The 27,678-nt window shown below is 44.3% G+C and overlaps 1 protein-coding gene across 1 annotated transcript in view; it reads left to right on the top strand.

Annotated features, from left to right (window-relative positions):
* Positions 1-27,678, top strand: part of KSR2 (kinase suppressor of ras 2) — an 869,756-nt gene that overhangs the window by 666,067 nt on the left and 176,011 nt on the right. Inside the window, exon 15 of the mRNA XM_069754628.1 lies at positions 23,551-23,647. Within this exon, the coding sequence (XP_069610729.1) occupies positions 23,551-23,647 (97 nt within the window). The remainder of the gene's footprint in view (positions 1-23,550; positions 23,648-27,678) is intronic.

The following is a 27,678-nucleotide window of genomic DNA, read 5'->3' on the forward strand; positions in this document are numbered from 1 at the left end:
GTCACTTCGGTTGGAAAAAGTTAGAAGTACTTCTAAGAGAAAGATTTTATTGGGTCGGGATGAGAAAATCAATCGAACAGTGGTGCAGAAATTGTGGCCCGTGCAACCTCAGAAGAAACGATCAAAAGAACCAAAGAGCACCACTGCAGCCCATAATCACCAAACAACCACTTGAACTTGTAGCCATGGACCACGTGAAGTTGACACCAAGCCGGTCCGGCTATGTCTATGCCTTGACCATCGTGGACCATTATTCACGTTTCTTGGTAGTAGTACCCGTAAAAGATCTGACAGCAAAAACAGCAGCCAAAGCGTTCCAAACGTACTTTTGTAGACCCCATGGATATCCGGAACAGGTTCTCACCGACCAAGGTACAGCCTTTGAATCAGAGATCTTCAGAGAATTCTGTAATATGTATGGTTGCAAAAAGATCCGGACGACGGCCTATCATCCACAAACAAACGGCTTATGCGAGAAGATGAACCATATTGTAATAGACCTACTAAAGACTTTACCTGAGACAGAAAGGAATCAATGGCCAGAGAAATTGCCTGACTTGGTGGATCTGTATAATCATGTCCCGGTGAGCTCCACCAACTGCACCCCAGCTTACCTTATGCGTGCAAGACCCGGCCAATTACCAATCGATCTAGAAATGGGAATTCTGAAACCAGACGCAGAAGTTCAAGACTCCAATTGGGATATCATACGGCAAAAGCAGTATCGCCAAGTGCAAGAGAGTGTGGAAAGAAGCCTTCAGCAAACTAGAGAAAGACAAGAGCGAACTTTCAACCAGAATGCTCTAGCGACCCCATTAAGACCGGGTGACCAAGTGCTCAAGAGAAATCGTCGAACCAATAAACTGGACAATCAGTGGGAAGCCGTACCCTACACAGTTTTACCAACAAGAGTGGATAATCCTAAAATGTGTCTCATTAGCAAAAACGGAGGCTTAACATCTGTACTAGTGTCAAGAGACAATCTTAAATTATGTCCGGAAGCATTGAAAGAGCCAGACGTTGTCCAGCCAGAACCAGAAGTTATTCAACCCATACAGGTTCAACCAGTAAAAGAAAAAGAAGAGGAAGTGTATCACACCTGTATAGGAGACTTTCCCAAAACCCTACTAACATACCATGGTGCAGTAGTGGTTCCCATGGTGGCCTTTTACCCAACACCGAACCCAATACCAGAAGTCCCAAGACAGGAAGAGGCTGACCCCGTACTACAGGAGGTTCCAGGCCAGGAAGAACAGATTCCTGGTCAGAGTAATCCCATTCACGGTGGACTTGCCAACTCCATAGTCGTGGAATTATCTTTAACAGAGCGGGCAGATACTACATCCGCAGTAGACAGTAGTACACCACATGAAGAGACACCGCTATTACGTAGATCACAGCGTAGTACCCAGGGTCAATTACCGGCCAGGTATGCAGATTACCAACTATAAAGCTCATAATGTGAATTGTATATATGTTATGCCGTATATAGTTAAACAGAAAATGTAGTATAGTCATTGCTATCAGTCTGCAACGTTTAAGCCCAGTGCCTACAGAGACTTGTCTGTATGAACTTATTGCATATTCTTGAACTTTTTATCAGCCCGGAGGCACTAAATCAAAGCTCCGGAAAGACTGCTTTTTGAACTTTGCTTTTTGCTCTTTTTGAACTTTCTTTAGACTTTATATTGATAACTCCGTTGGAAAAATTGAACTAAATTCCTGGACACTAAGTACAGTGCCGTTCCTAATACCTTCAAGGATAGAACTGTATTAATGGACGCTATTTGAAGTGACTTTTTACAGAACTCTATTTTTGTTTCCTTGAGTGATTTTTGTAACTTTTCATTTTTAAGACTCTGTACATATTAATTGTTATTTCAAAATGTTATTGTCCCACAGTCCCGGAGTACTGTTCTTAACTAAGGGGGAATGTGGCACCCCTAGGGGTATTTGCCACAAAAATAGTTACTGACAGTAAGTACAAATACTAAAATAGCAAGACTGCACTACCACCTCCGGCCAGAAGGGGGAGCTCCAGAGACTCCCCTTGATCCATTCTGGTCTGAGAGAAGAAATGGCAGTTGGGCCAAGGAGCTGATAGTGAGAGGTCATACAGTTGAATCTGTAACAGCCCTGTGACTGTTACCAGGCCTAAATCACCGGCCTGAGGAGAAGAGGGATAGAGAAAAAGGACATTGTGAGAACCGGGTAGCATTAATCACTACCCAGAACAGGCGCAAAGACGGATACCGGATCCGTGGCTGTATTCATTATATACAATACAGCAACCGGAAAAACGTGAGGTGATATCAGCTTCACTAGGGTCGGATGCAGCAACAGACACAGAGTTCAGCGGTACTCCCAGAGGGGGTAAACCGATAAAAGGACTCGGGTTGCCCGTCGAACCAGGACCCGGAGGGGACAGATTGGGCCGGCAGCCAGTTCACATACAGCAGCAGGGCCACACAGAAATTGCGCACAATAAGAGGCGAAGACCCCGGCAGGGTCAAAGTAACTCAGAGTTCCCATACAGACTCCGGTGACAGGACTGGTTGTAAATCCTTTTATGTTAAAGTAAACTGGTTAAACGTTTCAGTGCCTCAGTCTTTCATTTGGACAATAGCCATCTATCCAGGATCGAGATCGTCACCGCTGGGAGAACCTGCTGCTGATCAAGTAAGTGCCTGTCCCCTCATGATACCCCTTACACTGTGCATTGCCTGAGGCCACAGCACCGGGTCAAGCCACCCGTGACATCCCCCTCAAGAGACAGACTCCATTGGTCCGGTGCTGGGTATCCCGGTCTCCTGGGCGTCACACTAGCCTGAACTTCCGGCCTAACAGGTAGTACCTCGGGGTATCAATTGTCCATTTGATGGCCAAGCATTCTTTTTCTATAATAGTATACTGCAGCGGTCCACCCACTCATAAAAAAGGTCAACTTTTCTTATCTTCAAACTCAGTGCTGGAGGTCAAATCTCCATGCATACCCAATCCTGAATGAGCTAGAAGGCTGTGTATTTATCTTCTGAATTCCATCCTGAGGTGGAGGTATGGTGACCAGCCTCCCACCCACTCTTCAGTTGTTCACTAAACCTCGCCCTAAACATGGCCGATTAACTCCTATCATCACTTAGTTTGCTGGAGCATTTTTCTAGGTTCATAACCTCAAAGATACATATCTTTCCTCCAATACTTTGCCAGTGATTTTGTCACAGTCCTCACTATACCCATATGTAATGCTCCTATAAGGAATATTTGTCCTCTTCTCTCTACAATCATGTGGATCACTGCAAGGGATGTTATGACATTATCAGGCTGCTGGGTCACTGTGAAAGTACCATATACTAGGTCCAAGACTGAAATGGATTGCCGCTGCTCCAGCAGTGCTGATGTTGTCTTGACAAGATAACAAAGTAAGGCAACCTGTGACAGCATCCTGCATTCTATCTACAGCTATTTTTTATAAGCAGTTGTAGTGAACTAGTTAAAAATATCCAAATCACATCCCTGTGTACACCGTGCTTTACTGTGCATTTCCGTAAGTTTGGAAGGAGGGTGGAAGAAGGAGGCTGGAAGTGACAAGCTGCCAGGGGGATCCCAATAAAGAATTAAAGCAGGGTTTGAAGACTGGAATACATGATTCTTCAACAGCATGGCCCCTGTGATTCTAACTGTAATTATCATTTAGATTGATTGGTGATAACCAATGTCAAAGTAGAAGACAGATGAAGAGATCTGTAACGTAATCCAACACCACTACATATGCCTGTGTGAATGGTATTGATTTACATTCTATAATGCCTTGCATTATATGATTTTACATGAAATATCACAGATAATGGACAGGTTTATAATTTTGTGAATTATTTATTTTATTAATTGGAACCTTAGTCTCAGACCAGTGGTTTGTATTGATTTAATGGCTTATAGATCATGCCTTCCATCACATTCATCATTGCGCCCATGACCATATTTTTGATCTGAATGCAATCCGACAAAACATTGGATTGAGCTCGGACCAATATTAGTCCATAGTACTGTGCATATGTCCAATATTGGATCACACTCTGCCATTCAAGTCAATGAGTCTGTGAAAAAAATTGAAGGATGATATGATTTTCATGGATTCACACAATCCATCTTTTCCTCATCCTAGAAAATCGGATCACACAATGATCACACACTGATCAAATTCTGATCAGCATTTGATCAGAGTGTGATTAGCATAATCGGCCTGATTCTGTCACATGAGAGTAAATACGGTAACGTGACACTAGCCTAGTTGTATGCATTTGACAACTGAGTATATTAGGGTGATCATCTTTTACGGTGACATTTTAAAAGTTATATTAAGTTGTTTTAAAAGAGTCTTTTGTATTTCTGTGAATATGTTCTTTAAGGACTATTTCTCAAAATGCACACGTGCATGTGGCTAAAAAGGAAAAGTTAATGTTTCTATGTAGCGGGAGGTTGGATACCTAAAATCTATATTGCCTGCGGACACTATGCACCCAGGTCTGACTCTGGACTCTACTGACTCCAAATTTCTGTCCATTAGTTTAGTTTTTCTTGTACTATTTTTCCCATTACATTGGCATGGTGAAAGCAGTCGTTAATCTTTATTATGACACCAGTGTGTACTCGACTGTCATGTCAGAAAAACTAATAGACGAGTTGAAATGGAGAAAAAACTCATTATATGAATGACAGCACATTAGACAGACATATGCTTCTATGCCCATTCACCTTTCTACTCCTTGTCCTCATCTCCTCCACTAGTGGTCCACTTAAATACACCATTGATAAATTTGTACAATTTTCTTGCTCTGCTTTTTTTTCTGTTTCATTTCCTCTCTCGTTATCTTGGCAATTTGACATGGAGTCTTACATTTCTTTATATTTATTTGCTTGTCTAAGTTGGTTTGGAACATAGTGTAGGTATAGAAACCTGTGGGCTCTCGAGTGGTTTCACCATCAATCCTTGTCGTCTGAAATACTGCATCAAAAACACTTTAATCCATTCAGTTTTGGGCAGCTCTGTAGACAGCTAACACATTTACTTCCTAATAACCTGCACATTTTAGATGGTCTAGGAGATTGAATATGTGTAAAACACCTACACAATGTAATTATATTATATTCTGTGGTACATTTCATACATTTTCACCACTGCTGTGTTAGTGAATCTATTCACTATATGGTATATTATTCATATACAGACGAAAAGTGGGTAACTCACATATTGTATAGATGGTAGACATCTTCAGTTGCTCTGAATGATTTGCACTACAGTGGGTACGAACAGTATTCAGACCCCTTTAAATGTTTCACTCTTTTTTCATTGCAGCCATTTGGTAAATTCAAAAAAGTTCATTTTTTTTCACATTAATGTACACTCTGCACCCCATCTTGACTGAAAAAAAACAGAAATGTAATTTTTGCAAATTTAATAAAAAGAAAAACTGAAATATCACATGGTCATAAGTATTCAGACCCTTCGCTCAGACACTCATATTTAAGTCATATGCTGTCCATTTCCTTGTGATCCTCCTTGAGATGGTTCTACTCATTCATTGGAGTCCAGCTGTGTTTAATTAAACCGGTAGGACTTGATTTGGAAAGGCACACACCTTTCTATATAAGACCTCACAGCTCATAGTGCATGTCAGACCAAATGAGAATCATGAGGTCAAAGGAACTGGCCAAGGAGCTCAGAAACAGAATTGTGCAAGGCACAGATCTGGCCAAGCTTACAACAGAATATCTGCATGACTCAAGGTTCCTAATAGCACAGTGGCCTCCATAATCCTTAAATGGAAGAGGTTTGGGACCACCAGAAGTCTTCCTAGACCTGGTCGTCCAGCCAAACTGAGCAATTGTGGGAGAAGAGCCTTGGTTGGAGAGGTAAAAAAGAACCCCAAGATCATTGTGGCTGACTTCCAGAGATGCAGTAAGGAGATGGGAGAAAGTTCCACAAAGTCAACTATCACTGCAGCCCTCCACCAGTCAGGCCTTTATGGCAGAGTGGCCAAATGGAAACCTCTCCTCAGTGCAAGACATATGAAAGCCTGCATAGAGTTTGCTAAAAACACGTGAAGGACTCCCAGACTATGAGAAATAAGATTCTCTGGTCTGATGAGACTAAAATAGACCTTTTTGGTGATAATTCTAAGCGGTTTGTGTGGAGAAAATCAGGCACTGCTCATCACCTGCCCAATACAATCCCAACAGTGAAACATGGTGGTGGCAGCATGATGCTATGGGGGTGTTTTTCAGCTGGAGGGACAGGATGACTGGTTGCCATTGAAGGCAACATGAATGCTCTGGACCTCAGACTTGGGCTGGGCAGCACGGTGGCGCAGTGGTTAGCACTGCAGCCTTGCAGCGCTGGAGTCCTGGGTTCAAACCCCACCAAGGACAACATCTGCAAATAGTTTGTATGTTCTCTCCGTGTTTCTGTGGGTTTCCTCCGGGTACTCCAGTTTCCTCCCACATTTCAAAGACATACAGATAGGGAATTTAGACAGCGATGATAATGTGTGCAAACTGTAAAGCGCTGCGGAATATGTTAGCGCTATATAAAAATAAAGATTATTACTTGGCCAAAGGTTCACCTTCCAACAAGACAATAACCCTCAGCACACAGCTAAAATAACAAAGGAGTGGCTTTGTATCAACTCTTTGACCATTCTTGACTGGCGCAGCCAGAGCCCTGACCTAAACCCAAATTGAGCATCTCTGGAGAGACCTGAAAATGGCTGTCCACCAATGTTCACTATGCAACCTGAAGGAACTGGAGAGGATCTGCAAGGAAGAGTGGCAGAGGATCCCCAAATCCAGGTGTGAAAAACTTGTCGCATCATTTCCAAGAAAAATCATGTTTGTACTAGCTCAAAAGGGCTACTCAATACTGAGCAAAGGGTCTGAATACTTATGACCTTGTGATATTTCAGTTTTTCTTTTTTAATAAATTTGCCCAAAATTCTACATTTCTGTTCTTTATTCAGTCAAGATGGGGTGCAGAGTGTACATTTATGAGAAAAAAAAATAACTTTTTTGAATTTACCAAATGGCTGCCATGAAACAGAGTGAAAAATTTAAAGGGGTATGAATACTCTCCATACCCACTGTAGTTGCGTAAAAGATACAACTAATACATTGAAACCAGCATAAGAAGATAATCAAGGTACATACAGTATTTGTTATCCAAAAATCTGTCCAGAAATTTATATAATTCTCAATACTGGTGTGGAAGTAGTTGCTGAAAAAGAAAGCAGAAAAAGAGTTAATAGCAAATACAATAAATATTACAACACTTAATATAGAAATATTATTTTTACACATAGTGTTACAGTCATGCTATTCTTATGAATAAATTAAGACAATTACATAAATGGCACTCTTGTAACTAGTTACACTATATTTCATAAATCTTCCAATTTGTGAAACTTGTGGCTCTGCTACATTTTTTCCCTTCTCAACCATCCATCGTGGAAGTTAAGCAACCAGCATTTTTAGTGTACATCTACTTTGGCCAAAAATTGGGAATTAGAATTCCAAAAAAAAAACAGCCTGCCAATCGCCTGATGAATAGAGGTGGGCAAACACGAATAGAAAAACTTGGCATCCATACCTACTATTGCCTGCACCTACTGTTCGGGTTCAGCCCCCCGAACACTGGGTGTTTGTCGTGCTGGCATATGCATGACAGCATGGCAAACACAGCTTCTGATCGGCGGTAAAATCCTCACTGCTGGTCAGACATGTTCCCACGCTGTCAAATGACATCATGAGCATGAAGCTGTGATCGGAGGTATAAGGTTTATGCCCTGTCATTCGTGTCGGCTGATGGGACTACTGCTCCCATCAGCCAATGCCTACTGCTGATAATAACAGCGAGAACAGGAGCGGCTGATGGGAGTATTCATCAGCCGGTGCCTGCGCTGTAAATAAATAATAATAAAAAAATTACGATGGTTCTTTTATATATTTGATAACCAGCCAGACAAAACTCACAGCTGGGGGCTGCAACCCTCAGCTGTCAGCTTCAACAAGGCTGGTTATAAAAAATAGAGAGTTCTCCACTTCAATTTTTTTTAATTATTTAAATAAATAATTAAAAAAAAACAGCATGGGTTCCCACCGTTTTTGACAACCAGCGAAGCTAAAACAGACTGCTGGGGGCTGGTAAGGATATTGCCCCCCCCCCAGCCTAAAAATAGCAGCCCACAACCATCAAGAAAAGGCGCATTTATTAGATGCGCCAATTCTGGTGCTTTGCCCGGATCTTCCCACTTGCCCTGTAGCAGTGGCAAGTGGGGTTCATATTTGTGGGGTTGATGTCACCTTTGTATTATTCAGTGACATCAAGCCCACGGATTAGTTCATGGAGATGCGTCTAGTAGTGGAGTCTAGTCTAGTAATAGTGTCTAGTCTAGTAATAGTGTAGTAATGGAGAGGCGTCTTGTAATAGAGAGGCATCTATAAGACACCTGTCCATTACTAATCCTATAGTTATATGGTAAATAAAGACACAGCCAGAATAAAGTACTTTATTTGAAATAAAACAAAACACATTTTTTACTTTTTTTTATTTAAAAATAACAAACACAGTTATACTCACCTAACATCTAATTCAACCAAAGCCCTCGTCTTCTGTAATAAAACAAAAATAAAAAACAGCAATATCCCTCAACTGTCTCATGCCATAATCCATGTCTGGGGGTTAAACTGTTTTCAACCTGGATGGTGCAAAGATGAAAACGTCTAGGCTGAGAACCACTGGTGAATGAGCTGCTGCGAGGGCAACGTCATTGACTAGCGGTGATGTCATCAAGGTTATTGCAGGTAACTGAACGAGCCAGTGAACTGCAATGACCTCCCTCCAGTGAGATCACCACTAGCACAGTGAGAAAAAGTCTTACACTATTAGTCACATGCATCTCACTATAGTACGTGAAGTTGAAGCTACTGCATTATCTTCCATGTGGTTGAATAATTTTCTGCATGTTCCTGCATATTTTCTTATTTTACATTGCAGATGTAATCCAGATGGATTGATTCACTCATGCTCTAAATGCACTATTTGAACCTTAATCAGTACTTTCTGCTTTTTGATAAACACAATTGTTAGGTGTCGAGTTCCCGCCTCTGCACAGGGGGAATCTCGAACCATCTCTGCTGCGGTTTCCCATTCTTCTCCAGCCGCAGTGGAGTCTGCTCAGCACAGATGTCGGTCCCAGCGTCTTGCTCAGTCTCACTCTGTGCATAGGGTTACTGCTGCTTTTCGAGCTTCTGCCATTGAAGCCAGTGCTGGGCAGCGGCGAGCAGACGCTTCTGGGGCTAAGTCCTACTTTGCACACACTGAGCATGCCCAGGGCAAGATCTCTCAGTGGAGATCTAGGGTCACATGCTCTGGTACTGCAGCAATTCCATTGGTCCTTCTTTGAAGGGTCCTGTATGTGCTGCAGCTATTTAAGGCTCGCATGGCCGCACGGCCATGCGCTAGTGTACATTTGTAAACGTGTGTGTGTTGTGAGTGAAAGTCGCTCTTTAAATAACCCTCCCTATTGGATGACTGTTCGTGGAAGGTGTATGTTTGCTATCTAGCGCCCGACTTATCCAACAGCACGTTACACACTAATACAGCGTCTAGTTGCTTTGTCCGCCAGTGCGGCGACGTGCGCTTTCACAGCGCTTTCCTGACCCAAGTGGCATCCGCCACTGTGGTTAGTGGCGTCCGCCAGTGTGGCACCGCACGCACTCTCGTGCATTCCTTTGTTGTTATTTTGGTTACGCTGACACCCCATTAGCGGTGTCGAGCGCAAGTAGTCTAGTCGGACTCGGATCCCAAATCTTGGGACTGAGCTTGGTGACTCCTTGCTTGCGCTCTTGTGTGTGGTACCGCGGCCCTGTGACTTAACAGGGTTCGCTTCCTTCACACAGGGTGAAGTTAACCCGTGTGTGTATTCACATTGTACCGCCATATAGTCCGTCATTACTTGGCAGCAGGTTCCATCTCTGCATGGTGGACCCCGGGCTGCGAACGCACCTTAATCTATCTTATTATTTGGTGCGTTCCGCTAGCCCTAACACACAATAATGCTATTTTTACCCTTACTCTCTTCTTACTTGACTAAATCCTGTCTTTGAATCCTCTAACACGCATCAGTTAATTTTGGTTTATTTTAAAAAAAATAAATTTGTATATATTTTTATACTTCCATGAGTGGTATTTTTCTGGGTGCCCAGTATCCTCATATTGGAGACAGGTCTAAGCTTGAAAGGGATCAGTCCATAGGCTCCCACACGCTTACCTCTCTCCCAAGCGACCTTGTGTATCGCTTTGGGTGCGGTGGGTCACAAGGCAGGGCAGTTTTGGTGTCCTGAGGGGGCACCTGTCTGTGATCACAGCCACCGTGGTGCTAAACACATGTTCCAACATGTGGAGATGTGTGGACAAGTACCACCATACTGTTGTAAAGCTGCCTCCTACTAATACGGATCGTATTAGATGGTGGTGCCACATTTTGACCATGTTACTCTTGCCTTCCGAGGTGGTGGTGGTGCCCCAGTTGCATTGGCAACTTTCTACTCCGCCTATGCCTTGTTCTTAACCTGAGCAGTTGCTGTCAGGTGGAAAATCCAGCAGTAGTTTCTTTACAGTGTGTGTTTATATTCATGCATTTTGCGATCCCTCTCCAGTGTTTGAAGTAATGATAATACATTGTCCTTGCAGTGGGGATCCAGCAGGGTGGCCACCAAGTAATCATCACTGGTAACAATACGGGCAACTTAGCAGTTGTAGCGCAGGGACAGCAACATTTAATGGCTGACATGTGCCGAGCTGCAAAGAGGCAATGACAAGCTGTCCTCGGTGAGAGGTGTATTGTCTGGGTTCTCTGTATTCCCCCACCCACACTGATGCCCGTGAACTGCTTTGAGTACCACCCTGCTGTGAACATGGTTTTTCCTCCTCCTCCTCCTCCTCCCAAACTGTCCCCTGGCTGTACAGTTGGGTACCTGGTCACTGTCAGGACAGCTACCCATCTTATGAGACATGTGTGGACAACAGGCCTGATAACGGCGAGAATTGACCCCGCTGCTCTTCCTTCTATTCCACTACCTCATCCATCATTGCTTGAATTGCTTTTTTTCAGCCGGCATATAAGTGGTATAGTAACGCTGGAGACCCACTCATTGGTGGTGATGTCGTGTTGTTCCGCAGAGAAACTCAGCTTTCTGTCTGCAGCAAGAACTCCACTATTGCCTTCTGTTGCTCACAGAGTCTCTCCAGCATATGCCAGGTGGAGTTCCACCTTGTTGGCACATTGCATGTGATCCAATGAGTTGGAAGGCAGAAGTGATGCTGCAGTTTAAACAGGCGAGCAGCCGCAAGGTGAGAACGCCGAAAGTGTGCACTAATTGCCCCCACTTTCAGCAGCAGCTCTCACACATGTGGGTAGTTTTTCAGGAAGCTCTGTACCACCAAGTTCAGCACATGTGCCAGGCAAGGGACGTGTGTCAAACTGGCTTGACCCAGAACTGCTAAGAGATTTCACCTATTATCACATACCACCAGGCTGGGCTTGAGGTTTACCAGCACCAATCACTCACTTTGTCTGCTGTTTGTTCCCCATCCAAAGCTGTTGTTCATTGTTGGATTTGTCCCCAAAACAGGTGAGTTTCAGAACAGCCTGCTGTTGTTTCCTCCTGGCTTCCTGGCTGTGCTGAAGTTGGTGGTGCAGGCCTTAGGGTACCGTCACACAGTGGCACTTTGATCGCTAGGACGGCACGATCCGTGACGTTCCAGCGATATCCTTACAATCTCGCTGTGTCTGATGTTGTGAATTCTGTGGCAGAGCTCCCTCCTGTGGTCACAAGTGGTACTTCGGCTGATTCTCTCTGTGAGCTTCCGTTGGTGGAGGAGAATGGTACTGCGGCTTCTGAGTTTCCTTCCTCAGGTGATGTGGTGAAGTCGTTAGGTGCTGCTCTATTTAACTCCACCTAGTGCTTTGATCCTGGCCTCCAGTCAATGTTCTAGTATTGGACCTGTTTCCTCCTGGATCGTTCCTGTGGCCTGCTGCTCTGCATAGCTAAGTTCCGCTTTTGCTATTTGTTTGCTGTTTTTTTCTGTCCAGCTTGCTTATTTGTTTTTTCTTGCTTGCTGGAAGCTCTGGGACGCAGAGGGTGTACCTCCGTGCCGTTAGTTCGGTACGGAGGGTCTTTTTGCCCCCTTTGCGTGGTTGTTTGTAGGGTTTTGTGTTGACCGCAAAGTTACCTTTCCTATCCTCGCTCTGTTCAGAAAGTCGGGCCTCACTTTGCTAAATCTATTTCATCTCTACGTTTGTCTTTTCATCTTAACTCACAGTCATTATATGTGGGGGCTACCTTTTCCTTTGGGCTATTTCTCTGAGGCAAGGTAGGCTTATTTTCTATCTTCAGGCTAGCTAGTTTCTCAGGCTGTGCCGAGTTGCATAGGGAGCGTTAGGCGCAATCCACGGCTGTCTCTAGTGTGGTTGGAGAGGATTAGGGATTGCGGTCAGCAGAGTTTCCACGTCTCAGAGCTCGTTCTATGTTTTTGGGTTATTGTCAGGTCACTGTATGTGTTCTGACTTCTATGTCCATTGTGGTACTGAATTACCAGATCATAACAGTACTGGAGGCCCAAAGTACTAATGATTCTCAATAGAGGGAAAAAAGACGTTCTGAGACCATTTTTTTTTCTCTGCCACTGTGTTTTGCCTTTTTTTTCCCCTAGACATTTGGGTGGTTCAGGACACAGGTGTAGCGATGGACATTAAAGGTCTGTCTTCATGTGTGGATCAGCTCACGGCAAGAGTACAAAATATTCAAGACTTTGTGGTTCAGAATTCTATGTTAGAACCTAGAATTCCTATTCCTGATTTGTTTTTTGGAGCTAGAACTAAATTTCTGAGTTTCAAAAATAATTGTAAACTATTTCTGGCTTTGAAACCCCGTTCCTCTGGTGACCCAGTTCAACAAGTTAAGATCATTATTTCTATATTACGTGGCGACCCTCAAGTCTGGGCATTTTCCCTTGCGCCAGGAGATCCTGCATTATGTGATATTGATGCGTTTTTTCTGGCGCTCGGATTGCTTTATGATGAACCTAATTCAGTGGATCAGGCAGAGAAAAAATTGCTGGCTCTGTGTCAGGGTCAGGATGAGGTAGAGATATATTGTCAGAAGTTTAGGAAGTGGTCTGTGCTCACTCAATGGAATGAATGTGCGCTGGCAGCAATTTTCAGAAAGGGTCTCTCTGAAGCCCTTAAGGATGTCATGGTGGGATTTCCTATGCCTGCTGGTCTGAATGAGTCTATGTCTTTGGCCATTCAGATCGGTCGACGCTTGCGTGAGCGTAAATCTGTGCACCATTTGGCGGTATTATCTGAGCATAAACCTGAGCCTATGCAGTGCGATAGGACTTTGACCAGAGTTGAACGGCAAGAACACAGACGTCTGAATGGGCTGTGTTTCTACTGTGGTGATTCCACTCATGCTATCTCCGATTGTCCTAAGCGCACTAAGCGGTTCGCTAGGTCTGCCACCATTGGTATGGTACAGTCAAAATTTCTTTTGTCCGTTACCTTGATCTGCTCTTTGTCATCTTATTCTGTCATGGCATTTGTGGATTCAGGCGCTGCCCTGAATTTGATGGACTTGGAGTATGCTAGGCATTGTGGGTTTTTCTTGGAGCCCTTGCAGTGTCCTATTCCATTGAGAGGAATTGATGCTACGCCTTTGGCCAAGAATAAACCTCAGTACTGGACCCAGCTGACCATGTGCATGGCTCCTGCACATCAGGAGGTTATTCGCTTTCTGGTGTTGCATAATCTGCATGATGTGGTCGTGTTGGGGTTGCCATGGCTACAAGTCCATAATCCAGTATTAGATTGGAAATCCATGTCTGTGTCCAGCTGGGGTTGTCAGGGGATACATAGTGATGTCCCATTTCTGTCTATTTCGTCATCCACCCCTTCTGAGGTTCCAGAGTTCTTGTCTGATTACCGGGATGTATTTGATGAGCCCAAGTCCGATACCCTACCTCCGCATAGGGATTGTGATTGTGCTATCAATTTGATTCCTGGTAGTAAATTCCCAAAGGGTCGACTGTTTAATTTATCTGTGCCTGAGCACGCCGCTATGCGGAGTTACGTGAAGGAGTCCTTGGAGAAGGGGCATATTCGCCCATCATCGTCGCCATTAGGAGCAGGGTTCTTTTTTGTGGCCAAGAAGGATGGTTCGCTGAGACCTTGTATAGATTACCGCCTTCTAAATAAGATCACGGTTACATTTCAGTACCCCTTGCCGTTGTTATCTGATTTGTTTGCTCGGATTAAGGGGGCTAGTTGGTTTACCAAGATAGATCTTCGTGGTGCGTATAATCTTGTGCGTATTAAGCGAGGCGATGAATGGAAAACTGCATTTAATACGCCCGAGGGCCATTTTGAGTATCTAGTAATGCCATTCGGACTTGCCAATGCTCCATCAGTGTTTCAGTCCTTTATGCATGACATCTTCCGAGAGTACTTGGATAAATTCCTGATTGTGTACTTGGATGACATTTTGATCTTCTCGGATGATTGGGAGTCTCATGTGAAGCAGGTCAGAACGGTGTTTCAGGTTCTGCGTGCTAATTCTTTGTTTGTGAAGGGATCAAAGTGTCTCTTTGGTGTTCAGAAGGTTTCATTTTTGGGGTTCATCTTTTCCCCTTCTACTGTCGAGATGGACCCTGTTAAGGTCCAAGCCATCCATGATTGGACTCAGCCGACATCTCTGAAAAGTCTGCAAAAGTTCCTGGGCTTTGCTAATTTTTATCGTCGCTTCATCTGCAATTTTTCTAGTATTGCTAAACCATTGACCGATTTGACCAAGAAGGGTGCTTATGTGGTCAATTGGTCTTCTGCTGCTGTGGAAGCTTTTCAAGCGTTGAAGCGTCGTTTTTCTTCTGCCCCTGTGTTGTGTCAACCAGATGTTTCGCTTCCATTCCAGGTCGAGGTTGATGCTTCTGAGATTGGAGCAGGGGCTGTTTTGTCGCAGAGAAGTTCTGATTGCTCGGTGATGAAACCATGCGTCTTCTTTTCCAGGAAGTTTTCGCCTGCTGAGCGAAATTATGATGTTGGCAATCGAGAGTTGCTGGCCATGAAGTGGGCATTCGAGGAGTGGCGTCATTGGCTTGAAGGAGCTAAGCATCGCGTGGTGGTCTTGACTGATCATAAGAACTTGACTTATCTCGAGTCTGCCAAGCGGTTGAATCCTAGACAGGCTCGTTGGTCGCTGTTTTTTGCCCGTTTTGATTTTGTGATTTCGTACCTTCCGGGCTCTAAAAATGTGAAGGCGGATGCTCTGTCTAGGAGTTTTGTGCCCGACTCTCCGGGTTTATCTGAGCCGGCAGGTATTCTCAAGGAGGGAGTAATTGTGTCTGCCATCTCCCCTGATTTGCGGCGGGTGCTGCAAAAATTTCAGGCTAATAAACCTGATCGTTGCCCAGCGGAGAAACTGTTTGTCCCTGATAGGTGGACGAATAAAGTTATCTCTGAGGTTCATTGTTCGGTGTTGGCTGGTCATCCTGGAATCTTTGGTACCAGAGAGTTAGTGGCTAGATTATTTTGGTGGCCATCTCTGTCGCGGGATGCGCGTTCTTTTGTGCAGTCCTGTGGGATTTGTGCTCGGGCTAAGCCCTGCTGTTCTCGTGCCAGTGGGTTGCTTTTGCCCTTGCCGGTCCCGAAGAGGCCTTGGACACATATCTCTATGGATTTTATTTCAGATCTTCCCGTCTCTCAAAAAATGTCAGTCATTTGGGTGGTTTGTGATCGCTTCTCTAGGATGGTCCATTTGGTACCCTTGTCTAAATTACCTTCCTCCTCTGATTTGGTGCCATTGTTCTTCCAGCATGTGGTTCGTTTACATGGCATTCCAGAGAATATCGTTTCTGACAGAGGTTCCCAGTTTGTTTCGAGGTTTTGGCGAGCCTTTTGTGCTAGGATGGGCATTGACTTGTCTTTTTCCTCGGCTTTCCATCCTCAGACTAATGGCCAGACCGAACGAACCAATCAGACCTTGGAAACATATCTGAGATGCTTTGTTTCTGCTGATCAGGATGACTGGGTGTCCTTTTTGCCTTTGGCTGAGTTCGCCCTTAATAATCGGGCCAGCTCGGCTACCTTGGTTTCGCCGTTTTTCTGCAACTCTGGGTTCCATCCTCGTTTCTCTTCAGGGCAGGTTGAGTCTTCGGACTGTCCTGGTGTGGATACTGTGGTGGACAGGTTGCAGCAGATTTGGACTCATGTAGTGGACAATTTGACCTTGTCCCAGGAGAAGGCTCAACGTTTCGCTAATCGCAGACGCTGTGTGGGTCCCCGACTTCGTGTTGGGGATTTGGTTTGGTTATCTTCTCGTCATATTCCTATGAAGGTTTCCTCTCCTAAGTTTAAACCTCGTTTCATTGGTCCGTATAGGATTTCTGAGGTTCTTAATCCTGTGTCTTTTCGTCTGACCCTTCCAGATTCTTTTTCCATTCATAACGTATTCCATAGGTCATTGTTGCGGAGATACGTGGCACCTATGGTTCCATCTGTTGATCCTCCTGCCCCGGTTTTGGTGGAGGGGGAGTTGGAGTATATTGTGGAGAAGATTTTGGATTCTCGTGTTTCAACACGGAAACTCCAGTATCTGGTTAAGTGGAAGGGTTATGCTCAGGAAGATAATTCCTGGGTCTTTGCCTCTGATGTCCATGCTCCCGATCTTGTTCATGCCTTTCATATGGCTCATCCTGGTCGTCCTGGGGGCTCTGGTGAAGGTTCGGTGACCCCTCCTCAAGGGGGGGGTACTGTTGTGAATTCTGTGGCAGAGCTCCCTCCTGTGGTCACAAGTGGTACTTCGGCTGATTCTCTCTGTGAGCTTCCGTTGGTGGAGGAGAGTGGTACTGCGGCTTCTGAGTTTCCTTCCTCAGGTGATGTGGTGAAGTCGTTAGCTGCTGCTCTATTTAACTCCACCTAGTGCTTTGATCCTGGCCTCCAGTCAATGTTCTAGTATTGGACCTGTTTCCTCCTGGATCGTTCCTGTGGCCTGCTGCTCTGCATAGCTAAGTTCCGCTTTTGCTATTTGTTTGCTGTTTTTTTCTGTCCAGCTTGCTTATTTGTTTTTTCTTGCTTGCTGGAAGCTCTGGGACGCAGAGGGTGTACCTCCGTGCCGTTAGTTCGGTACGGAGGGTCTTTTTGCCCCCTTTGCGTGGTTGTTTGTAGGGTTTTGTGTTGACCGCAAAGTTACCTTTCCTATCCTCGCTCTGTTCAGAAAGTCGGGCCTCACTTTGCTAAATCTATTTCATCTCTACGTTTGTCTTTTCATCTTAACTCACAGTCATTATATGTGGGGGCTGCCTTTTCCTTTGGGCTATTTCTCTGAGGCAAGGTAGGCTTATTTTCTATCTTCAGGCTAGCTAGTTTCTCAGGCTGTGCCGAGTTGCATAGGGAGCGTTAGGCGCAATCCACGGCTGCCTCTAGTGTGGTTGGAGAGGATTAGGGATTGCGGTCAGCAGAGTTTCCACGTCTCAGAGCTCGTTCTATGTTTTTGGGTTATTGTCAGGTCACTGTATGTGTTCTGACTTCTATGTCCATTGTGGTACTGAATTACCAGATCATAACAGTCTGACACGCTACTGCGATCAGGGACCCCTCTGAGAATCGTACGTCGTAGCAGATCGTTTGAAACTTTCTTTCGTCGCTGGATCTCCCGCTGACATCGCTGAATCGGCGTGTGTGTCGCCGATTCAGCGATGTCTTCACTGGTAACCAGGGTAAACATCGGGTTACTAAGCGCAGGGCCGCGCTTAGTAACCCGATGTTTACCCTGGTTACCAGCGTAAACGTAAAAAAAACAAACACTACATACTTACCTTCCGTGTCTGTCCTCCGGCGCTGTGCTTCTCTGCACTGGCTGTGAGCGCCGGCCAGCCGGAAAGCACAGCGGTGACCTCACCGCCTGCTTTACGGCTGACCGGCGCTGACAGTGCAGAGGAAAGCACAGCGCCGGAGGACAGACACGGAAGGTAAGTATGTAGTGTTTGTTTTTTTTACGTTTACGCTGTTAAGCAGGGTAAACATCGGGTTACTAAGCGCGGCCCTGCGCTTAGTAACCCGATGTTTACTCTGGTTACCAGGGGACTTCGGGATCGTTGGTCGCTGGAGAGCGGTCTGTGTGGCAGCTCTCCAGCGACCACACAGCGACGCTGCATCGTCGTTTCAGTGTGACGGTGCCCTTACTGTGACTGGAAGAGGAGGCGGTGGTGAAAGCTTTTAAAATTCTGGGGAGGGGGAGTGGAGGAAAAGCTAGATGCATGAATCAATAGTAGAATTTCTCCATAGAACTTCATTAGCACCAACTGTCATCTCCTATCTTTGTAATGGGAACATCAGTCTTCACTGATAACAGATATAACCCATGAATTGATATTCTTGAGAATGAATCATCAATCTAGGATGAGATAGGATATAATTTCTCTAATAAGACATGTAATACAAACAGGTAAAGTCAGGTTACCAAGCCTTCTGATGGTTCCCATACATCAACCACCACCTTGCATGGATTTGGAGGAGAAGTCCAATATGGCAGTAACGGAAAAAGTGGGATAATCTAGCAAGTAATGGGTGAACTAAAAAATGATTTTTTATTATTCCATACTTAAAATATCAATCCATCTATATCAGTTGTCGGGCACGCAACCACTGTGTACAGATCTACGCGTTTCGATGTAAGTCTTTTTCAAGATCTGGACCATCCTCAGTTTGGAGATCTTATATAGTTCCTCCAACCAATGTCTAGATCACATGATTCGACCAGGATTAACATAATTAATGAAAAACAACCTGTTAAAAAAGGAAGAGAGAAAGACAGCATAGCAATAAGATATATAGCAACGTTTCTTATTTTCCCATGTACTATTAATAAATGAAAGAAAAATTAAAGCGATGGTTGCCCTTTAAGGTTGGAGTTATAGAAAGTCCTCAGCTTAAGGTACCTTCACACATAACGATATGGTTAACGATATCGTTGCAATATCACGCTTTTTCTGACGTAGCAACGATCCCGCTAACGATCTCGTTATGTGTGACAGCGACCAACGATCAGGCCCCTGCTGGGAGATCGTTGGTCGTTGGGGAATGATCAGGACCTTTTTTTGGTCGCTGATCACCCGCTGTCATCGCTGGATCAGCGTGTGTGACGCCGATCCAGCGATGTGTTCACTTGTAACCAGGGTAAACATCGGGTTACTAAGTGCAGGGCCGCGCTTAGTAACCCGATATTTACCCTGGTTACCATTGTAAAAGTTAAAAAAAACACTACATACTCACATTCTGATGTCTGTCACGTCCCCCGCCATCAGCTTCCCTGACTGTGTCAGCGCCGGCCATAAAGCAGAGCACGGCGGTGACATCACCGCTGTGCTCTGCTTTACGGCCAGCGCTGACACAGAAAGTGCAGAGAAGCTGACGGCGGGGGACGTGACAGACATCAGAATGTGAGTATGTAGTGTTTTTTTTTTTTTTACTTTTACAATGGTAACCAGGGTAAATATTGGGTTACTAAGCGCGGCCCTGCTCTTAGTAACCCGATGTTTACCCTGGTTACCCAGGGACTTCGGCATCGTTGAAGACAGTTTCAACAATGCCGAAGTCGTTCCCCTGATCGTTGGTCGCTGGAGAGAGCTGTCTGTGTGACAGCTCCCCAGCGACCACACGACTTACCAACGGTCGTATCGCTGGTCGTGATCGTTGGTAAGTCGCTTAGTGTAATGGTACCTTTAATCAAATTAAGTATAGTTTAGTGCAGTGACACAATCAGCCAATCAGATGCTAAATCCTTTATTGTAAGAGGGTCGACAAAGGCTGTAATTCCCAGGGAACATTTACAAATAGACGTGTGTTATGAACTGGTGATTTAGAACCACAATAAATAATAAATAAATAAATAATCTTTATTTTTTTATATAGCGCTAACATATATTCCGCAGCGCTTTACAGTTTTGCACACATTATAATCACTGTCCCTGATGGGGCTCACAATCTAGAATCCCTATCAGTATGTCTTTGGAATGTGGGAGGAAACTGGAGTGCCCGGAGGAAACCCACGCAAACACGGAGAGAACATACAAACTCTTTGCAGATGTTGTCCTGGGTGGGATTAGAACCCAGGACCCCAGCGCTGCAAGGCTGCAGTGCTAACCACTGCGCCACCGTGCTGCCCCAATGGACCTGATAGTTACTAATAACATAGGACGAGCTCTGAGACGTGGGAACTCTGCTGACCGCAATCCCTAATCCTATCACACCACACTAGAGGTAGCCGTGGAGCGCTCCTGACCAGACCTAGGCGCCTCGGGCACAGCCTGAGAAACTAGCTAGCCCTGAAGATAGAAAAATAAGCCTACCTTGCCTCAGAGAATTTCCCCAAAGGAAAAGGCAGCCCCCCACATATAATGACTGTGAGTAAAGATGAAAATACAAACACAGAGATGAAATAGATTTTAGCAAAGTGAGGCCCGACTTACTGAATAGACCGAGGATAGGAAAGATAGCTTTGCAGTCAGCACAAAAACCTACAAACAACCACGCAGAGGGCGCAAAAAGACCCTCCGCACCGACTAACGGTACGGAGGTGCTTCCCTCTGCGTCCCAGAGCTTCCAGCAAGCAAGACAAACCAATATAGCAAGCTGGACAGAAAAAATAGCAAACAAAAGTAACACAAGCAGAACTTAGCTTATGCAGGGCAGACAGGCCACAAGACGATCCAGGAGAGAGCAAGACCAATACTGGAACATTGACTGGAGGCCAGGAACAAAGAACTAGGTGGAGTTAAATAGAGCAGCACCTAACGACTTAACCTCGTCACCTGAGGAAGGAAACTCAGAAGCCGCAGCCCCACTCACATCCACCAGAGGAAGCTCATGGACAGAACCAGCCGAAGTACCACTCATGACCACAGGAGGGAGCTTGACCACAGAATTCACAACAGACGTGTTATAGATAGAAGAGATTCCATGATAGCAGAGGAATGGACATATTGAAATACAACATGCACTACCTTCACCTGACATCTGCTATTGGGATTGAGTCAGCCGACTACCGTACACATGAAATAGTCGTCCGGTCCTGCCAAAAATAGCGATTTTGGCTGACATTCTTCCAATGTGTATGGTCGCCTAGAGCCTCCTAGCCGTTCTCACCAGCAGGAGTCAGTGGTTGGCCTCTCAACAGTCCGGCTGTTTCATTAGTTTTTTGAGAACGGGAACCAGTACAAAGTCCACCCATGTCCTTTATTTGAAGTTGACTATTACTGGAAAGATTAACAAATGAATTAGATGGTATGATAAGGAAGCAGGACTTCCTCTGTAAATGAATCATCGGGCAGGGCTGTTTCTGGAGAGCGCTGCTGCATTGTGTGCTGCCTCACTTTAATGCGATGGTGACAGATTTATAGACATGTTGCTTTTCATTAGTCTGGTGCAGAAGGATGTCTGATAACAGAAAGCACTCGTCAATGACATACTGTAGGCCATTTATGTCAGGCCAGCGCAAGGCAGAACCTGATACCTTTCTGCAGATATCTGACAGAATTACATGGTTTTGATCACGTTGCCTAGGATGTGCCATACAAATGTAATAGCAGCCTCACAATCCCATGTCATGTGCATTAGATAATAAATAGTGAATCATTTATTATATAATTGACATTTTGATATTTGCCTGTAGAAGCATAAAAAAAGAAGTTTTGCACACTCAATCTGAACGGGAGGAACAACAATTGCGTATTAGTCTTGTTACAGGGGTAGTCAATCTATAATGATGTGTGCCCGCCTTACTGGTCCCCCTCTGCATCCAGTCTGATCCTTCTGGCGGTCTCTGTACTTCCTGTCCTGTCCCAGCACAGATATGGGAGCACTCCAGCCAATCACTAGCCACAGCGGTTACCTCTGTCTAGTCAACTGATCATTGGAGCAGCCGGTGATTGGCTGCAGCGGTCAGATGTTCACAAAGAACAGAGACTGGTGAGGGATAGGGGGAAGTATAAGAACATCAGCTGTGGGGGATCTGTTAGATAATATTTATTATTTTATAGTTTTGTAGGTGTTTTTTTTTTTTAAATAGCTGAACAATGTCTTTATGTTAGTACACAAAATAGGAGTAGGCACCAAACACTAACATGAGTGGGGAAAAAAGATCTGCCAGGGGTAAGAGGAAAAAGCAGCGGTGGTTACAGGGGAGAGCTCCATGGTGTGGGGCTGGGTGACGGTTGTCTTGCGCTTCATCAGACGGAGTATAGTGTCACCCAGCCCCACACCATGGAACTCTTTCTTGTGATATGCACTCATTTTGGAAATAGTCATTTTTTTACGCAGCTCGGTGAGTGCCGTATTTTCTTCTCTCATTATTAATCTTTGCGTTACACTTCCTCTTTAATCAATAATCGTTGTCATTAATTGTCGATCATATTATACTGTATTTGCTGGCAGTGGCCGCTTGTGCTTGGGCACACGTTCATGACAAGTAGGCAAAAAGAATTTATTTACTCTGTTTAGAAAACTTCTTTTTAACTGATGATTAAAAGGCTCCTGAACCGTCAGAGCAATTAGCACAGATTTCTCCAGTCCCATTGAACTACGTATGATGTACAACTAATGAGAACTTCAAACCCACTGAAAGTCCAGGTTATCACCAGTAGTAAATGAGGAATGATTATCATCTTATCTTTTTATGCGATTAGTATACCGTGATTTGCCCATAGAGAATTGATCAGGCTTTGAGTTGCCTTTAGCGCATACAGTGATAAGAATTGATTTAAATGTAATCTGTCAGCATGTTTGTTATGTAATACGAAAGCGGCATGCTTCAGTGACAGACTCTGATTGCATCAATGTATCACTTACTGGTCTGCATGCTGCCATTTTGATAAAATCACAGTTTTCTCTAGCACTTCTCTATATGCTGAGCTCTAAATTACCCCGTCCACACCACCGATTGGCAGTTTTCTGTGTACACTGTGCATAGGCAGAAAACTGCCAATCAGCAGGGTTGTACAGAGCAGGAGGACTGTATCGCACAAGGCAGCTAGTCCTTTAGTGATAATATCCTGCTGATAAAACTTTGATTTTATTGAAATTGTAACAAGCAGCATAATGAGCGATATGTCACTCGCATTCGGGGTATCTGCCCCTACATCTCTCTGCTCTCAGATTACATAGCAAAAACTTACTGACAGATTCCCTCAAAGTCTGTATAAGAGATTGTATATATGCATTAACGTCTATTGTATTCATGGGGTATCATTGCTATTTGAACCATATTTTTAAATCTCTGTAAAAATATCAGGTAATTATCTTTGTTTGATTTTCATTAGCAAGAAAAGAGCAGATACAAGGGTTTTAAATATGTCAGCCAAGTTGGGTATTTGGCATAACTTGTTAAGATATCCTATTGTGGGCATTCAGGGCATTTGGATCTAATTTACCTGTATTTTTGTTTCAGCTTGTGCAAGGGACGAACACTATACTCAGTGGTTCGGGATGCAAAAATTGTCTTAGATGTCAACAAAACCAGGCAGATAGCACAAGAAATTGTGAAGGTAAGTACGGTAACTCGTTTCCATTGTCTATGCCAGGCAATTCATTATGTTTTTGGCATTGTTATAGCAAAATTAATATCAACGGAGCACTACAGGTAAAAACGGGCCGTGCTTGACCCCAGGATTGTCATTTTGCTATTATGCACTGCCCTTCAGGCCCAGAGTGTTCATTCCCATCTGATGCCATGGAACGTTATTCATTCAGATGGACGGTTTTCATCAGTGCGCTGGACCAGAATTTTTATCAGTGCTTGGTTGGTATGTTTATTTTTACCGTCAGTAATTTTCTGACATGACAGAGGAAAAATGGCACAGGTGTCCAAGCCATTACAATGCTAAAAGCACACAGATGGCATCTGTGTGCAGTCCACGATTTTCACAAACCCTGACTTGGATGGGTGGCTCTGTGCTATAAAAATAGACATGCCTCTGGGACTTATGAACAGCCCATAAACATATATTCTGCCCTCACCAAAATCATACAGATTCATGCCAGTTCTTGGCAGATGTACCAATGAGAACTGAAATGTATTAAGGCACAAAAACCTGCTGGCTTCTTGCACTGCAATACATGCTGACGGCCAATTAGAGGCTGGCAGTAGACGTCAACTTACCTACGACGGGCAGCACATGGCCATGACTTAATGCGCTGCCTGCATTGGCACACCAAACTCAGCTACCGGATTCTGCACCAGCTATAGAGGAGGATTCCGAACATCGCAGGAGCTGAGGAAAGTAGGCATTATCATTTGTTTTGTTTTTTTTAAATGTGTTAGAGAAGAATGGAAGGGGCTCAGGATGAGGGACATTGTTATAAGATGGGGTCCAGGATAGGGGACATCATTAGTGGAAGGGGCTTGGTAAAACATTATTACTGGAAGTTGCTTACGATTGTGAACATTATACCAGGAAAGGGCCCAGAATGTGGGACATTATAACAGGAAGGGGCCAAGGACAGGGGATATTGTTATAGCATGGCACTAAGGATGGGGCATTATTATTACTGGAAGTATTGGGGACAGTATTCCTGGAAGGGGACCAGGATAGGGGATATTATTATAGCATGGCACCCAGGATGAGGAATTATTATTACTGGTAGGATTGGGCACAGTATTCCTGGAAGGGGCCCAGGATAGGAGATATTATTATAGCATGGCACCCAGGATGAGGAATTATTATTACTGGTAGGATTAGGCACAGTATTCCTGGAAGGGGCTCAGGATAGGAGATATTATTATAGCATGGCACCCAGGATGAGGAATTATTATTACTGGTAGGATTAGGCACAGTATTCCTGGAAGGGGCTCAGGATAGGGGATATTGTTATAGTATGACCCCAGAATGGGGCATTGTTATTACTGGTAGGATTGGGCACAGTATTCCTGGAAGGGGCCCAGGATTGGGGATATTATTATAGCATGGCACCCAGGTTAAGGGATTATTATTACTGGTAGGATTGGGGACAGTATTCCTGGAAGAGGCCCAGGATGAGCGACTTTATTGCAGACATTTTTACAGGAAGCAGCCAGGAGGGGGGACATTATTAGATGGGGGAGCGAATACATATGTTTTTATAGGATATAGAATGCTATAAGGACAAATACATCTGACCAACATTGAGGTGGGTCCAAAATTTGCAGCGGGGCCCAATGGACTCTAGTTACACCACTGATTGCAGTAATACTGGTATGTAATATTAGCTAATGTTATGCGTTTTTATGTAAGTTCGCAGTACAGCAGCCATCAACAACAGTGCTGACTATGAAGGACTAATAAAATAGTGACAACCAAACACCCTGATGTGAGTTATAATAAAAATGTGTATCTGATAGCGTGCGATATAAATATGAACCGCTCATCTGATAGATGAAAGGATAACTAATATTGCCGCAGTTGATTAGCCGCTGTTATGTAATACACAGAAAAAAATCTATTCTGTAAAAAACAAAGAAGAGATTATTACTCATTTTTTCCATGCGTAACCCCATAATGTTGCTGAAGAAGGAAACAAAATAAATCACAGAGAATGTTAAACATTTTGATACACAGTTCATAATTTATTCTGCTTTTCAAGAACGTAATTGCTTTGTGCTGCTAAAAATGTTTAGATCGGAGAACTCTTGCAGTGTAAGCAAAATTGTGCCACCAAGTATTGTACAGAGAGACAACTGACAATGATAGATCTAAATAATTTCTCCACAAAATGTTATGCAGCACACATCAAAAGCCAGAGAAATTACAAGACTTCATTTTCAGCTCCGCTGAGCATGTAGAGGTGAAAAGATCACAAGCCATTGTATGTGTAGGTGTGTATTTCATGTAATTAATCTCGTCACTAATGTCCTTTGCATAATAGACTATTCTTAATCACCATCATCAAAATTGGATTATCCGCTGTAATAAACTTATTTTTATAATATTGTTGTGCTTACAGTTTGTTTATGAATTTTATTTTCATTCATCTATGTATTACTAAACCTGAGTTACTTTTAGCTTGTTCATTCAGAGTCTTAAATCGTGGCTAGTTTGTTTTTCACCCTGAGATTTAGTTTAGTTTCTGTCCACGTCCTATGTTTTAATGCGTTACTTGAGGAGATTAGTTTGTAAATGCCCCCTGTACCGTGACATCCATCACTCGTGCCCCCACATATTTCCCCCTGCAATACTGCTGATGTGTGGCTGAAATATTTTAGGTAATGTACTTTACATCTTCCAGCAAGAAGTTATGTTCCAGAGCTCCAATTTAAAGACATCATTGCAGATTGAAGCTGATTGGAGTGGTGTAAAAAAATCCCATCTCCATCGCCTTGATATAGGTGTGACTGCTGAAGGGAGAACCAGGCTGCAAGTGCTGCTGAAGCATCGGGTTCGGAACTGCCGAGGCTGCTCCTCCTTTTGCAGGGGGAAAGAACATTGTGGACGGAGGAGACCCATGACCTGCAGAGAGGAGGGCGTGATAAGTCAGGCTAGTGTAAGGAGGTTTACGCGGGAACAGAGAGGGGCTTCCCGTTGGAGGGCTGAGTGGGAGAGGACCTGCATCACGCCACGAGCAGCAATAGGCCGCATGGCAGTGATAACGGTCAGGTGCAGTTAGGACCCGGGGAGCATCGCCGAGCGTGCAGGTCAGAGCATGCTGAGTGGGAGTTTGTTGGGAAAGGCTCCCAAGGGCAGAGACAGGGCAGCTGCATGAGAGAATCACCCTTATCGGCCAGCACACATAGGAGCGCACGCTGGGCAGCGCATTGCAGAGCAGCCATTGAAGTGATGGCGGCTGCTCAGAGAGACATGTGCTTAGTAGAGACTAGTGCAGAGCTTCACACTTCGGCTCTGGAGTTTAATGGCAAAATCGATGACCACCCGCTGCCGCCAGAAGTAGGACCATTTGTTAGGCGGGGAAGCCTGAAGCCTCAGCCGGCAGCCAAACTGCCAACGGACTCTGAGAGGGGAACGGACAACCGAGTCATGATAAGTGAAACTAATAGAATGCTACTCTGAATAACTGTTACCCTGTTTAACCCTCAGCCCTTTAGCTGTATTTCCCTTGTTTTCTCCCTGCAGGGGAGGTTATTCCTGTTTAGATAAAGTGAATAATTGTTTAACCTTTGCTCTGCGCGTCTGTGTCACTGCATCCTAGTACCTGTGTTACATGAGTATAAGAGTTACACATAACTCCACAGTCAAAGCACCACTCCAGTCTTTTTCTATATAAGTGCTGAAGTGGTGCTACTAATCTACCGTATATACTCGAGTATAAGCCGACCGAGTATAAGCCAACCCCCATAATTTTGCCACAAAAAACTGGGAAAACTTAATGACTCGAGTATAAGCCAAGGCTGGAAAATGCAGCAGCTACTGGTAAATTTCAAAAATAAAAATAGATACCAATAAAAGTAAAATTAATTGAGACATCAGTAGTTTAAGTGTTTTTAAATATCCATATTACATAGTTATTAAGGTTGAAGGAAGACTTTAAGTCCATCTAGTTCAACCCATAGCCTAACCTAACATGCCCTAACATGTTGATCCAGAGG

This window comes from Ranitomeya imitator, chromosome 1 (genome assembly GCF_032444005.1).
Source record: "Ranitomeya imitator isolate aRanImi1 chromosome 1, aRanImi1.pri, whole genome shotgun sequence".
In the NCBI taxonomy this organism is placed as follows: Eukaryota; Metazoa; Chordata; class Amphibia; order Anura; family Dendrobatidae; genus Ranitomeya; species Ranitomeya imitator.